Source organism: Musa acuminata, chromosome BXJ1-6 (genome assembly GCF_036884655.1).
Source record: "Musa acuminata AAA Group cultivar baxijiao chromosome BXJ1-6, Cavendish_Baxijiao_AAA, whole genome shotgun sequence".
NCBI lineage: Eukaryota > Viridiplantae > Streptophyta > Magnoliopsida > Zingiberales > Musaceae > Musa > Musa acuminata.
In genome coordinates, this window is record NC_088332.1 from 10,868,092 (window position 1) to 10,884,413 (window position 16,322).

The window sequence follows — 16,322 nt, forward strand, 5'->3', positions numbered from 1 at the left end:
CCTGCAAAGAGTTTGCAATATGGATTGTTGATCCAGAGTCAATCCACCAGGTGTTAATATTAACATTGACCATATTAGATTCATAACATACATATGAGGTTGGTTTACCTTTCTTTTCAAGCCATTGTTGGAATTTCGTACATTCCTTCTTCATGTGTCCCTTTCTTTTACAAAAGAAACACCTTGCTTCTTTCTTGATATCAGCTTGGGGTGGTATTTTACCTTTTCCCTGCTGATAAGCTTTTTGATTGGCTTGATGTTTGTCAGTTTTGTTCTTCCCTCGAGTGGTTACCATCAATGCACTTTCACCCAATTCCATTACTAGCCTCTCTTCTTCTTTAACACACATGGTCATTAATTCATTAATTGACCATTTGTCCTTATGGGTATTGTATGAAATTTTAAAAGGGCTATATTGAGGTGGAAGGGTGTTCAGAATATAGTGCACCAGGAAGGATTCTGACATATTAACCTCAAGTTTCTTAAGTTGAGCCGCAATATCTCGCATTTGCATTATGTGCTCACGCACACCCTTTATGTTGGTGAGTCTAAGTGATGAACATTTCATAATAAGGGTGCTTGCTAGTGCCTTATCCGAAGTGATGAATTGTTCATCGATAGCCTTCAGCAAGTCTCGGACATTTTCATGTTGGTCAACAGAACCACGTATGCCAGCAGTTATCTTAGTTTTGATAAACATCACGCTGAGCCGATTGGATCGCTCCCATCGCTCATATAACGCGATCTCAGTTAGAGTGCTGGTATCAGTGACTATAGGTGGTTTGTCTTTTCTAATAGCATAATCAATATCCATCCACCCTAAATGGAGGAGAACCCTCTCCTTCCATATCTTATAGTTATCACCACTAAATTCGGGAATATCACATCGAATATCAGAGAAATTAACAGTTTGAGAAACTGCATAAAATCAAACATGCTTATGTCAAAATTTGAAGCTTAATAGACTAAATTACATGTTTTACCAATGTGAAACATGCCAAAAATATGAATCTCATGACATAAAAATTGCCTGTGGGCTAAATTCTTAATTCAAATAGATTCATATGGTCTTCATGATAAAACTATCAAATTATATTCCAATTCATAATCCCTGTGGGTAAATTATGAAAATAATCTGATATTTTATCCTGATTAATTATATTAAATATAATAAAAGATCCTGTGGGATAACAATTATTATACGAAATATAATCAGTCACAATATGATGTCTAATTACTTATGTGATCCTTATTTTAACTTTATATATAATTTTAATTAATTAAGGATGCTGTGGCTAATTCTTAATTAATTAAGATTATATGGATCACTAGACATTTTAAACATAAAAAATTTGCTCATAAACATAATTTAATAGAACTAAATATGCATACATAATATGAGCATTTTACCAACTAAAATGTTGAAAATGATATTTCCTCATGATTTTCAACAAAATATATCAACAAGTTTCCAAGAAGAAACCAAAATCAATTCATTTTCATGGCATAAAAATGAAAACTTTTTCATATCAAGGCAGAGGTCATTCGGCTCTAATACCAAATGTAAGATATTTTAATGAAGCCAACTTGTGTTTCTAAATCATTGTAATAGAAACACAATAAAACAAATGTGGAAACGAAATAGCGTACCTCCAGCCATTGTCGCCAAGAATTTCTGCAGAGGTTTCTTCTTGAACTTTGGTTCTTCTCGGCTCAGAACTCTCACTTTAGATGGTGTAGGAAAGCCTTTCGCTTCAAAGAGATGATTGAGCCAAGGGACCAAAATCCTCATGTATATATAGATGTTCTCCCATCAAGAACATTTATCATCACCAAATCATAACGTTCAAGAATTAATTCAGATTTGTAACGTTTGGACCATAATGAAGAACTTTAATAATATTAAATATTTAATTTAATAATAACGGTTTCATGTTTAAAGAATAAAAAACTGAAATCATTTAAACCATAATTAATGAAGAAATTCATGATAATCAATTATGAATCTTAGTGATAACAGTTATATTATTATTAAATTAGATATTTAATAATAACGGTTACACGAAGAAGATAATAAAGGTAAACATAAAAAGATATTCTTATATTTGTTACATCGTCAATCAATCTTATATTTAAATATAAATTTGATTAAATAATTTGAGTACATGATCTCAAGACTTAAAACATGGAGGAGCTTGTAAGCAATGTATTGAAGAAACGAAATATATCGTATAGCCACGATGGAAACCAGGAAGCCTCGAGTAGGGTTCATAGTCAAAGCCGGTCAACATTCGGTATAGTAGGGGATTTTTGGGTAGACATCTTATCGACGTGACCTCACATTTTCCAAAGTTGAGCTGCATCGTAACCTTTTGGTCGTTTATTTCATGAGCTGATCTCCTCGTAGATGGGACAAGATGGCGGTTTAGTTGACCATGGAGAAAAGGTTTGACCAGGAACACGGCTTAGTTCCCGGTTATTTCCTCTGATTGGTATGTGAGATCTGATATGGAAGCTTGATGCAGTATAAAAGGTCCCAGTTGGCTCCATTTCTCTTCATCCGATCCATTCGAGAAGCAATACAGAAGCATAATTTGCAACCAGAGCATCATCTCCTCCTCGCTAGAAATGGCCATTCCAGTCATCGATTTCTCGAAGTTGGAGGGGAAGGAAAGAGCTGAAACCTTGGCACGGATTGCCAATGGATGCCAAGAATGGGGATTCTTTCAGGTTTGCATCCCATTTGACCGGTTCCTTCTTTGTCCTTACTGGGATCTTTTCGAGTTGACGCTGGTACTAAAGCAGAGGAATCTACCTGACCTGTTTGCAGCTGGTGAACCATGGGATTCCGGTGGAGCTCTTGGAACGCGTGAAGAAGGTGTGCTCCGAGTGCTACAGGCTCAGAGCGGAGGGCTTCAAGGCGTCCAAACCTGTGCAGCTGTTGAACAAGCTGGTGGAAGAAGAAAGCGACGCCGCCGATGCTAAGCCCTTGGATAACGTGGATTGGGAGGATGTCTTCCTTCTCCAGGATGACAACGAGTGGCCGGCCAACCCTCCAGAGTTCAGGTGATCATCAACTTCCACGCAGGGCTCGTCAGGCTAATTGATATGTAGTTATAAGTGCCTAACGTATGCGCTCTTCATGCGCAATCTTGCAGGGAGACCATGAAGGAGTACAGGGAAGAGCTGAGGAAGCTGGCTGAGAAGGTGATGGAAGTAATGGATGAGAATCTGGGGTTCGAGAAGGGCTCCATCAGGAACTCATTCTCCGGAAACGGCGAGCATCAACCCTTCTTCGGCACCAAGGTGAGCCACTACCCACCGTGCCCGCGCCTGGACATGGTGAACGGCCTTCGCGCCCACACCGACGCAGGCGGCGTCATCCTCCTCTTCCAAGACGACCAAGTGGGCGGCCTGCAGATCCTTAAAGACGGGCAGTGGATCGACGTGCAGCCAGTGGCCAATGCCATCGTCATCAACACGGGAGACCAGATCGAAGTCCTCAGCAACGGGCGGTACAAGAGCGTGTGGCACCGCGTGCTGACGACCAGCGACGGCAACCGCCGCTCCATCGCTTCCTTCTACAACCCCTCCTTGAAGGCCACCATCGCTCCAGGGACCAACAAGGACGACTCTGCTACAGCGCTGTACCCCAAGTACGTTTTCGGGGACTACATGGATGTGTACGTGAAGCAAAAGTTCTTGGCCAAGGAACCGCGGTTCGCGGCAGTGACAGCAGTGTGAGGATAGCAAAAGTGCACGTTGTTCATTACGATGTATTGTTCCTTCGATTTAATTCTTCGCATGTAATGAATAAAACGAGTCGTCAGCCTCTCGACTTTGATCACATATGTTCTGATTTCTACGGTTCTTTCATGTTAATAGAAATAATGACAAAGGTAAATATAAAATGATATTATTTAAATCACGATAGAGATAAATATAAAATGATATTTTTGTATTTCTTATATCTTAAATAAATCTATAATTTAAAGATCAATCTGTATATTTTAATTGAGTAATTTTGAGTATATAATTAAGAAAAAAAATTCTTAAAATTTGTATAAATACACAACACCTTAATGAAAAAAATCATGACTCTTTACAAGTTCTTCAATTAATCATGATATTAAACCTTTTCGACTTCTCCTTCCTTGTTGTTTGATGATCATAGTCTCTCTTCTTTGTTGACCTACCAATTTTTTCATTTGTCTAACCGCCACGGACAAAATTATAAATAGAATGTTTGATATAATATTTATGTATTTTCGTGTCTTTTGGTTTGTTTATACTCTGTACATGTAGAGGAATGGTCAAAGAGTTAATAACCTTATTTTAGTTGGGTTTAGTAGCCGTTTTAGGTTTGTAAATAAAGATTAGTGTCATGTGGACACTTGTGAGAGATTTTGATATGTAGTGGACCATTTTAACCCTTTGTTGTGCAACCATTCAGAGGTTGTAAAGTTTGTTTGTAATTTGCATTGGCTATGAAGTGTGTTCTGAGATGTTTGCTTGTGGATCCCGAGTGAGGCGATTTCTCTAACCTGTTTTCTCTTTTGTAGGTCTTAAGGGACTATGGGAGGTTTCGAGGAGGCTGACCTTTGCGGACAGACACGCAATGGTGCCACACGATTTAGGCATGTTGGGAAAAACCTGTTAAAGCGGAATAATTTTTTTCCCTCTTCGTGTATCAAAATGGGTTCTTCATCAAAATACTAACTTGATATCAAAATGCTAATATCAACCAAAACAATATAAACAATATTACCGATAAAACAATCACACAATACGACCAAATTTTAACGTGTAAAATCCAATGCGGGAAAAACCACGGGACCGTAGTCCACCTCAAACTTCCACTATCAATAGTAATGATAACAGGTTTATAATAAATCTTCTCTAGAATAACTAGAGGATTACAATAACATCAAGAACATAGATTTTGGCTTAAGAATAGCAAATCATCATCTTATAGGATGGATCTCATCAATAGATAATTCTAAGTCTCACAAAGTGGATATAACAGGAAAATATCTTAGAGAGGGTAAACTACATATCAACACTATTAAGATTATAGAGCTTGCTGCAAGGATTCTCTGCATAAAATTTGGGCCAAAACTGACAACGTTTGGCCACTGATCGTCAAGCAGAAAACTCATAATCTTTCTCTCTCTCTCTATTCTTTTCTCTCTCTCCACGTCGTTGCTGCTGCACACATTCATTGAACTTTGTCGCTGCCCTCACGCTGCCCATTCACAGCCCTATCTCTCTCTCTTTTTAATTTCTTTGATTTGGGCTCAAAAGGCTCAATTGACCAAGCCCACATATGGGCTGGACCTAACAATTCTCCCCCTTCAGCTCATATGGTGGGCTATACCAAGCCCGCTCTTCGCCTACATGCTTCAAGCTTCTCCTTAGGCAAAGACTTTGTCAACATATCTGAACCATTCTCATTGGTATGCACTTTTTCCAACTATAATTCTTTCATCTCCAACACATCACGAATCCAATGATATCTCACATCAATATGCTTGGATCTAGAATGATATGTTGAATTCTTAGAGAGGTGAATGACGCTCTGACTATCATAGTAAACAGTATATCCTTCCTGTTTCAAACCCAATTCATGTATAAACTTTTTCATCCATAAAGCTTCCTTGCAGGCTTTAGTAACTGCTATGTATTCTGCTTCTGTGGTTGATAGAGCAACACAATTCTATAACTTTGATTGCCAAGAGACTGCTCCCCCTGTAAATGTCATCAAGAACCCCGAAGTGGACTTCCTGGAATCAGTATCACCTGCCATGTCTGCAATTGTGTGCCCTTCTAACACAGGTTCATCATTGCCAAAACATAAATATCTTAATATCTTAATATCTATTTCACTACTGCCTAATGTTCCTTTATAGGATTAGAGAGAAATCGGCTAACAACTTCAACTGCATGAGCTATATCTGACATAGTACAAACCATAGCATACATCAAACTGTCTACTGCAGATGAGTTAGGTACGCCGGACATTTCTTCTTTTTCTTTCTCACTTGTAGGACATTGTTTCGAACTAAGCTTGAAATGACCGGCAAGTGGAGAACAAACTACTTTAGCTTTACTCATATTGAATCTTTCAAGAACCTTTTCAATGTAAGTCTCCTGAGATAGCCAAATCTTCCTTTTCTTCCTATCATGAAGAATCAGTATATCATCAATATATAGTAGTAGAATAATAAAATCATCATCTGAAAATTTCTTCATAAACACACAATGATCAGATGTGGTTCTATCATACCCTTAGCTCATCATAAAGGAATCAAACTTCTTGTACCATTGTTTAGATGCCTATTTGAGTCCATATAAGCTTTTCCTAAGCTTACACACTAGATTTTCTTTTCCCTTGACTTTGAAACCTTCTGGTTGCTCCATGTAAATTTTTCTTCTAAATCACCATGAAGAAATGCTATTTTCACATCAAGTTGCTCAACTTCTAAATTCAAACGGGTAGCCAAACTAAGAATAACTCGGATATAGGATATTTTCACCACCGGAGAAAATATTTATTCAAAGTTAATCCCTTTCTTCTGACCGAATCCTTTCACAACTAGTCGTGCCTTGTATCTTTGTTATGATCTATTATTTTCAGTCTTCAATTTGTAAACTCATTTATTTTTTAGAGCTTTCTTCTCTTTAGGAAAATTTACCAAGTCATAGGTGTGGTTCTCAAGTAAGGATCTCATCTCTTCTTACATGGCTTTAACCCACTCATTCTTATACTCATGTAGAATAGCTTCTTGATAAGTTTTTGGCTCTTCCCCGTCAGTAAGCATAACATACTCATGTGGAGGATATCTGGTAGATGGTTGTCACTCTCTAGTGGATCTTCTCAATGGAATCTCAACCGGTGATGGAGGTGCTTGTTCAGTTCGTTCAGCATCATCAACTGTAGGAGTCTCATCACTGACATTCTCACCATGATCTTCTTGTTCATCTCCCCCATGATCATCATGAACTACAAGTGAAGGAACAAGACCCAAACTCTAAGGAATATAAATAGAGGTTTCTGGCTTCTCGACATTATCACTATCATTAAACAATTAGTCTTCAAGAAACACAACATCTCTGCTTCTAATAATTTTCTTGTTCACTGGATCCCATAATCTATACCCAAACTCTTCATGACCATATCCCAAGAAGATACATGCTTTTGCCTTATTATCAAGCTTGGACCTTTCATCTTTGGGAATATGAACAAATGCTTTACACCCAAAGACTCTCAAGTTATTATAAAATATATCTTTTCCTTTCCATACTCTCTCTGGAAGATCACCTTTCAAAGCAACTGATGGAGAAAGATTTATCAGGTCAATTGTAATTCTCATAGCCTCCCCCCAAAATGACTTAGGTAACTTGGCATGGGAAAGCAGACACCTAATTATTTCTTCAATGGTTCTGTTCATCCTTTCTGCCACACCGTTCTGCTGAGGAGTTTTAGGAACCATTTTTTCAAGCCAGATACCATGGAACCTGCAATAATTCTCAAAAGGACCCCTGTACTCGCCACCATTATCAGATCAAACACACTTTAGCTTTCTGCCAATTTCTCTTTCAACACCAACATGAAACTCTTTGAAAACATCGAGTACCTAGTTTTTAGATTTCAAAGCAAAAGCCTACACTTTTCTAGAATGGTCATCAATAAAAGTAACAAAATAAAGAGCACCTCCAAGAGTTCTAGTTTGCATAGTAGAAACATCAGTATGAACTAAATCAATAACATCTGATCTTCTAGATGATGAATATGTATAAAAGGCAACTCTATGTATTTTTCCAACTAAGCAATGATCACAAGATTTATGAGATATACCTTGCAACTCTGGTAAGAACTGCTTTCTAGTAAGAGTTTGAAGTCCCTTCTCGCTGATATGACCAAGCCTCTTGTGTCAAAGATCTATACTTTCACCTTTTCGAATTGCATTAATCTCTTCTTTGTGTAGCTTAGCTTTCATGACATAAAAAGAGTTAAGCTTCTTTCCTCTTGCCACAATTAGAGAACCTTTAGTGAGTTTCCATTTACTTTCACCAAAATAATGTGCAAAGCCCTTATCATCAAGTCTACCTATAGATATCAAGTTAAGACGAATATCTAGAATATGCTTTACATCTTTGAGTACCAATTTGCTCCCAATACTGGTCTCCAAGCAAATATCTCCAATACCCACAATCTTAGATGTACCACTGTTTCCCATTCTGACATTACCAAAATCACCAGCAGTGTAAGATCTGAAGAAATCACCATGAGAAGTGACATGAAATAAAGCACCAGAGTCAATTACCTAGTTATTGTCCTGAGCTACAAGACTAACACAACCGTCATCACAAATAATAGTGATATTACCTTCAGCAACAACTCTATTGGTCTCTTTCTCAATTTTCTTCATTTCATTCTATTCTCACTTCCAAAACCTACACTCTTTCTTCATGTGACCTGGTCTGTGACAGTGAAAACATTTGATATCCCTTTTAGACTTGGATCTTCCTCTATAACCATGTGGATTTCTACTATGACTTCTTCCATGTCTTTCATGTTTTTCCATAACAAATGCCTCAGAAGAAGATTCACCCTATTCTTTTCTTCTAACATCTTCATTTAGCAAACTGTCTTTAACCATATCTATAGTTAGAGTCCCCTCTGACGTGGAGTTACAAATTGTCACCACATACGTTTCCCAACTTTCTAGTAAATAGTTGAGAAATAGTAATCCTTGCATCTCATCATTTATATTCATTTTCATAGCAATAAGTTTGTTTGCAAGACTTTGAAATAGGCTTATGTGCTCAATAATATTACCACTATCTTTATACTTCAAATTTACAAGCCTTTTGATGAGAGAAATTCTATTTCCCACCGTCTTTTTCGCAAAGAGATTTTCTAACCTTTGCGAAACAAAATCAGCTCTGGTTTCATCAGAAATATGCTCATGCAAGTTTATATCCATCCATCTTCTAATATAGGCAATAGCTTTTTTATGTTGAACTTCTCATTCTTCATCATCCATAGTAGAAGGTTTATCTTTAACCTTGATAGGCTTATATAAATCTTTGCAATAGAGCAAATCTTCCATTATACGCTTCCAAGTGGAATAATTTGATGAGTTTAATTTAATCATACCATCTGACTGCTCCATTTCAATCACACAAGAAAAACTAGCACCAAACAACCTGTTGCTCTAAGACCACTTGTTGGGAAAAACCTGTTAAAGCGGAATAATTCTTTTCCCTCTTTGTGTATCAAAATACCAACTTGATATTAAAATGCTAATATCAACCAGAACAATATAAACAATATTACTAATAAATCAATCACATAGTAAGACCAAATTTTAACGTGGAAAACCTAATACGGGAAAAACCATGGGACTGTAGTCCACCTCAAACTTCCATTATCAAAAGTAATGATAACAGGTTTATAATAAATCTTCTCTAGAAAAACCAGAGGATCATAATAACATCAAGAACATAGATCTTGGCTTAAGAATAGTAAATCATCATCTCATAGGATAGATCTCATCAATAGAGAATTATAAGTCTCACAAAGTAGATATAGCAGAAAAGTACCTTAGAGAAAGTAAACTACAGATCAACACCGTTAGGATTATAGAGCTTGCTGTAAGAATTCTCTGCATAAAATTTGGGCCAAAACTGACAATGTTTGGCCATTGATCATCAAGCAGAAAACTCCTAATCTTTCTATCTTTCTCTCTCTCTCTCTCTTCTTTTCTCTCTCTCTTCACGCCGCTGCTGCTGCATACGTTCGCTGCATTTTGTCGCTGCCCATTCATAGCCCTATCTCTCTCTCTTTTTAATTTATTTGATTTGGGCTCAAAAGGTTCAATTGACCAAGCCCACATATGGGCTGAACCCAACAAGGCAAAACCAGCTAAGTTCATGACAGATGGTATCAGAGCGAGACAAGCACTCATAGAAACACTTGGCATGCAAATGTGGGGGACCTAACGGGGCTTCATTGAGGGCTGCCAGCACGTGTGACCGTTTTGGGGAAAACGAGCATGGAGCTATAGGGAAATAGAGTCGCTTAGAGAAACGAGCATCTAAGCTTGGCATTCAGAGGAATGGCCAACACTTTGCGCAAGAGGCACCATGAGGACAAGCAAGCTGGGAAGAAAGTATAGCGCACAAAGGTTGGGATGGCTGAGTTTGAGCTATGGCTCAATGTTGGCAACTATACTTGATGATGATCAAGGCAAGTGTGGCGCTTGGTAAAGAATGAGACCATGCAATATGAAATGGGTTGTTCAACGATTGAAAGAGTAGTACAAAGCTCACAAAGGTGAGGGAAATTGCTAACTTGATAAATTCGGTACTCGTGCAAGGTCTTGTATGCGAACGATGGAATATTCATGGCCATCCCAAGACAACCGAAGCTCGGTGCCATAGAGCATTGAAACTTTCTCTTCGTTATGAGAAGGATACCTCCGTAGGAGGCTGAAGTGTGCAGTAAGTTCAGCATGTTGCTAGGCCTTGAGGGGTGCAGTAGGGATTGTATTGACGTGGAGTCGCAATCTAGCAAGTGTGTTTACGGGAGGCAAAACAATGCATAATTTGTTTAGCAAGGCGGAGTAGTCCAAAGGGATGGTGGTCTCCAAAACATTCAAAGAGAAGGAAGCGAAGAGAGAAGTTGCTCCAACGGGATAAATATCCAAGAGAGATAAGTCCCGGCTCTTCAGAGGGAGAACCAAGTGCGACGAACCACACATGTTGAGGAGGAGTACCTCAAAAACAACTTCATAAAGCTCAACAGACCGAGCGAGCAGTGAGGATTCATTGCATGATCTCGCTTGAGAGAATGCATTAGTGGATGCATTGCGAGATCGAGTGGGGGAGCGACCCAAGGCAACACAAATGAAGTCACACTTGGAGTCGATATGGAGATCGGACTCAATTGAGGACTGATATGTGGAATAGTAGGTGCGAGGGCCACCATCAACTTAATGCAAAATGAGGAGCGGAACAACTTGAGTGTAACTTGGCGAAGTACCCAAGCTGCATGAAGGGAGCCAGCATAGAAAATGGAATATGGAGTGGAGGCATAGAGCTTTCCTTGGATAGAGGTCAAGGACGTGAACTCTTGCAGAGGCAAGAGTGGGATCATGTCATTCCATGGGTCCCTCATTCTAATGGAGTTGGCTCATCCTGCATGGTGCTAAAGATGAAGGGAGTTCCGAGGCACATGCACCCTACCTTAGAGAAGCATTTGACGAAAGAACTGAGGTGACTCAACTTGCGAAGGCGAAGTTGGGTTTAAAAGGCCTTGGCACGGGGTAAGAGTACGCGGAGGCGGGTACTCTTGAAGAATATGCCATAGTGCTACCATGAAGGAAGCGATGTATAGCGGAGATTGTGCTAGTAGGGCAGAGGCTTAGAATCCAGATAATGGTACACCAATTTTAGCGAAGTCGGTGGACTTTGAGAGCTACTAGGCGACGGACTATCCTAGAGCTGTGTTTCGTCTGAGTGTGACCCGAGAGCGGTTGGACGAAGGTCGATTACCTAAGGAGCGAACAAAATCGAAGGTGAAAGAGGCCCTACGATGTATTAGCAGAGGACACATATGGAGAGATTACAATCTGAGTTCATCCCACAAGGTTCATAATGCAATGGAGATGTCACCAAGAGGCGACATAGTGCAACGGATCATGGTGGAACAGTTCGTGGCAATGTGATACACACGAATATAGTCCCGTGAGGTATTATATCATACGAAGATATGATCGGGAGCTACTGGGAGCTCCACTTCGGTGAACAACACGATAGCAAGAAGGGCTATGGATTCAAGAAGTTAAGGCCATGGTACCATAGAGGCGGGTCTTCTATGTGTGCATCGAGTTTTGCATCAAATGAAAGCCTTGGTCATCAGCATATGAGGGCTGTGTACCACCGAGAGAAAAGTTCGAATGCAAGTAGCAGTGAATCCCATGGGAGGGACTTGATAATGCAGAGGTATGAGCATAGTGGCTGGAGAGTTGGACTGCTCTAGAGCCCATATTTGCTTAAGGGAGCCCGATAAGTCAGAGGACAAGGCCAAAGACGAATAGAGCTTCGAGGCTTATGCACCCTACCTTAGAGAAGCATTTGATGGAGGAACTGGGGTGACTCAACTTGCGGAGGCAAGGTTGGGTTTAGAAGGCCTTGGCATTGGGCAAGAGGACGTGGAGGCGAGTACTCTTGTATAATATGTCATATGGCTGCCATTCAAATTGTTATGAAGGAAACAGTGTGCAGCAGAGATTATGCTGGTAGGGCAGAGGCTCAGAATCCAAATAATGGTACACCAATTTCAACGAAGTCGGTGGACTTTGAGAGCTACTAGGCGACGGATTGTCCTAGAGATGTATTTCATCTAAGTGTGACCCGAGAGCGAGTGGACGAAGATCGATTGCCAAAGGAGCTACTATACGTGGTTGCCCAGTCTGGTATCGGGAATCTAATTGCACAGCGAATGCATCTGAGCCACACTGACATGCTACACTGAAGATAAGAAACATATATTTTTTTAAGGTTATAAACTATCAGTGAATCTTTTTAGATTCGTTCACTTGTCCGTTATCATTATATATTGAATCTGTTGAAGTCTTCCTTACACTGATTGATGCATCGACCATCGGAAACACCACTGTTTGCCTTTTATCTTCTGCAGGTGCAGTAAAATTATGTATAAGTTGGTGAGAAATATTCTTGTATCAAGCCAGGAACAACTTCCCCAGGTTCTAATAAGCCTTAATGAGCATGCTCTCTTGAATGTTCCACGAGTGTGTATTCTTTCATTGAATCAGTGTACTCTGTTTTGCATAAAACTTGGCGTTTGAACTTAGGAAAATGAAATATAATGTTCGTACAATTTTATCCTTTCAAGAGATAGTGACATAGTGGACTTGTAAGTTCTTAGTTTTTTATTTTTCAACCAATGTGAGATTAAATATTTTTATCAGTTTTGATTAGCCAGTAGGATTATAAGGAATTGTTCGTTTTAGATATGTTTGTATTTTATCTTTTTAGACTCATAAATCTTAAAAAATATCTTTGAAGGTAAGGGTGACTTTAGAAATTTATACGTCTTTTGTTTCGTTAGCTCTTAATGAATGTGAAACTAAATATTCATACTAAATATTCATATCAAGATGTAAAAATTGGTCATGTATCTGACTTTTTTTTGTATTCACTAAGGTCTTTAAAAAGACCCTATATCTATAAGTATATTTGATTTTATTTTAGAAGTATAGTACATACATGTATCGAACTTGGTTTTATCCTACGTGACTCATAAACCTTGTAGACCGGAAGTAGATGAGAGAGCTTCTAACGAAGGACGTTGGTGCATGGAATTGTCCCTTGACGTGTTGAACAACAAAACTTGAGTAGCTAATTTAGTTTCATTAGGATCAATTATGGTTCGTTTCGGTTCTAAAAGCCTGTGTAAGAAACTTGGTATCGTGATTGTTTTGAGTCGACATATTTGGTACGGACCCGAATCCTTCCTTTCATGTGAGCTTTTCTTCCTAATTGTTTTGAGGCATATGCACCCTATAAGCATTTGATTGAGGAAATAGGGTGACTCAACTTGTGAAGGCAAAGTTGCGTTCAGAAGGCTTTGGCACGGGGCAAAAGGACATGGAGGCGAGTACTCCTGTAGAATATGTCATATGGCTGCCATTCAAATTGCCATGAAGGAAACAGTGTGCAGCGGAGATTGTGCTAGTAGGGCAGAGGCTCGGAATCCAAATAATGGTACACCAATTTCAGCGAAGTCAGTGGACTTTGGGAGCTACTAGGCGATGGATTGTCCTAGAGCTGTGTTTCGTCTGAGTGTGACCTGAGAACGGGTGGACGAATGTCAATTGCCAAAGGAGCAAACAAAATCGAAGGTGGAAGAGGCCCTACGATGTGTTAGCAGAGGACACACATGGAGGGATCATAATCCGAGTTCATCCCACAAGGATCAAAATGCAATGGAGACGTCACCAGGAGGCAACATGGTGCAGTGGATCATGGTGGAACAATTAGCGACAATACGACACATAGGAATATAGTCCCGTGAGGGACTATATCATACGGAGGTATGATCGGGAGCTATTGAGAGCTCTACTTCAGTGAACAACATGATAGCAAGAAGGGCTATGGATTCAAGGAGTTAAGGTTGTGGTACCATAGAGGCGGGTCTTCCGTGTGTGCATCGAGTTTTGCATCGGATGAAAGCCTTAGTCATCAGCATATGAGGGCTATGTACCACCAAGGGAAAAGTTCGAATGCAAGTAGCAATGAATCCCATGGGAGGGACTTAATCATGCAAAGGTATGGTCATAGTGGCTGGAGAGTTGGACTGCTCTAGAGCTCATATTCGCTTAAGGAAGCTCGACAAGTAAGAGGACCAGGCCGAGTAAGCGAACGTTGCAACCAAGGAAGCTAAGGAGAACAGAATCAATACGAACCCAGCAACATAATGGCAAAGGTCATGCATGAGAGTTACAATTTGTCTTTCTATCGACCAAGAGGAACTATTTGGAGAACATAGAGGTGTTGAAGCAGAGGGTCGAAATGGGCGAGGAAGCGACGACGAGTCTAGAGGGACTTAGCTACCCAAAACAAATCATCGGTTAGAATGGAGGTGGACTCAGAGGAGTGCCATAAAGACATATCTATCGATTGTAAAGAAAAAGGGATGCTGATGCGAGGTGACGGATAGTAGGGCCATGGTACTGCAGAGGTGGGACTTCTGTGAAGTCATTGATCCCTTTTCTTATGGAGAAAGAATGCTTGGTCATGAAAGGGGCCGAGGGGTGGGAGAATGCAAAGGCAAACACCAAGTACTGAGCCAAGGCCGAAAGGCAGAGGCTAAGGAACTTTGTAAGACCGGTGTCAATGAGCTTCTCATCAAGATAGCCGAAAGTGAATAACTTCGGGTCGTGCAAGAGTGCACGACCAAGGAATAAAGCAAACAGTACGTAGTGTTATACCTTTGCTACTCTATGGAGTAGGCGGCAAGGTTGATGGAGAAGACAGTACAATCCCAGAGGTGACCAAAACAACTAGAGACTTACTCCAAGTTGGGGTGAAAAACTTCCTACATTCCAGAAGTTCGATGGCATTGAGAAGGTGAATCACCATAACTAACTCAACGCAAGGAGTGCAAATACTTCAAGTGTGAGCAAAGAGTAGGCAAAGGCCACTTTTAAGAGAATGGGCGAAACCGAGTACTCCAATTCACTTATCTATCCAGCAGAGAAGCTCTGCACAAGTTTAAAGACTCTTCGAAGATAATTGAAGACAATAATTGTCAAATCCTCACCAACAATGATCAGTGCTAATGAGAGTAGATTATTCGCTTCATTTCCCAATGAAATGTCAATCGAAAGTTAAAGTGATGTGAACCTACTTGGAAGGGACAACTAAGTGAAAGAAGAGTCGATGGACAAATTTTATGGAAGAAAGACCCAAAATCTTTAAAAGTTTGCAAGGCGATGCTTGTCAAAGCTCTAACAAGCATCCACACAGCTCAAGCAGCATGAGGCATTTGAGAGACTGATACATAGTAAGGATGGTCTTTTCCTTCATTTGAAGGATTCGTATAAACTAACATGGATCAACACAACTCATCCAACCCCACACTAGAGTCAGAGTCATTGGCGAGTTGAACAACATGGCGGATCAAGAGTTCGACTACTCAATAACAGCAGTAGAGAGCAGTTGGGAGCCAAGAGGCACATTATAGTTAGAGCAGAAGATTGAAGACTCAGCAAAGGCGATGAGTTGTAGTGTCAGCAAAAGCTTCGATAAGGATGTCGAAGGAATAAGTGGGGGAGAATGTCACGGACAAAATTATAAATAAAATATTGGATGTAATGTTTATGTACATCCGTGTCTTTTGGTTTGTTCATGCTTTGCACAACATTTAGAGGGACGATCAAAGGCTTGATAGCCTCATTTTAGTTGGGTTTGGTGGCTGTTTTAGGCTTGTAAATAAAGGTTGTGTCATGTGGACACTTGTGAGAAAGAATCGTAACTCTTTACAAGTTCTTCAATTAATCATGATATCATAACTCTTCTTACCTCAAGACTTCCCTTTCCTCATTGTCTGGTGATAGTAGTCTCTCTTCTTTGTTGACCTACTGATTACCTCACTACCGATTTTCTCTTTTGCCTAACGGTCCTTCTCCAACGCCAAATCTATCGCAGATTTGTTCTTCTCTCTTACCATCACCCACTATCATTGATTTTCTCATCTCACTAACGTGCTCGGCATAGCTTCCTCTGTT

The 16,322-nt window shown here is 39.8% G+C and overlaps 1 protein-coding gene across 1 annotated transcript; it reads left to right on the forward strand.

Moving 5' to 3' along the window:
• The first annotated feature begins 2,549 nt into the window (after positions 1-2,549).
• On the forward strand, positions 2,550-3,847 carry LOC135676214 (1-aminocyclopropane-1-carboxylate oxidase-like). Its single transcript, XM_065187140.1, has 3 exons — positions 2,550-2,730; positions 2,831-3,066; positions 3,159-3,847. The coding sequence occupies exons 1-3, from the start codon at positions 2,629-2,631 to the stop codon at positions 3,742-3,744; spliced, it is 924 nt and encodes a 307-aa protein (XP_065043212.1). The 5' UTR covers positions 2,550-2,628; the 3' UTR covers positions 3,745-3,847.
• The last annotated feature ends 12,475 nt before the right edge of the window (positions 3,848-16,322 follow it).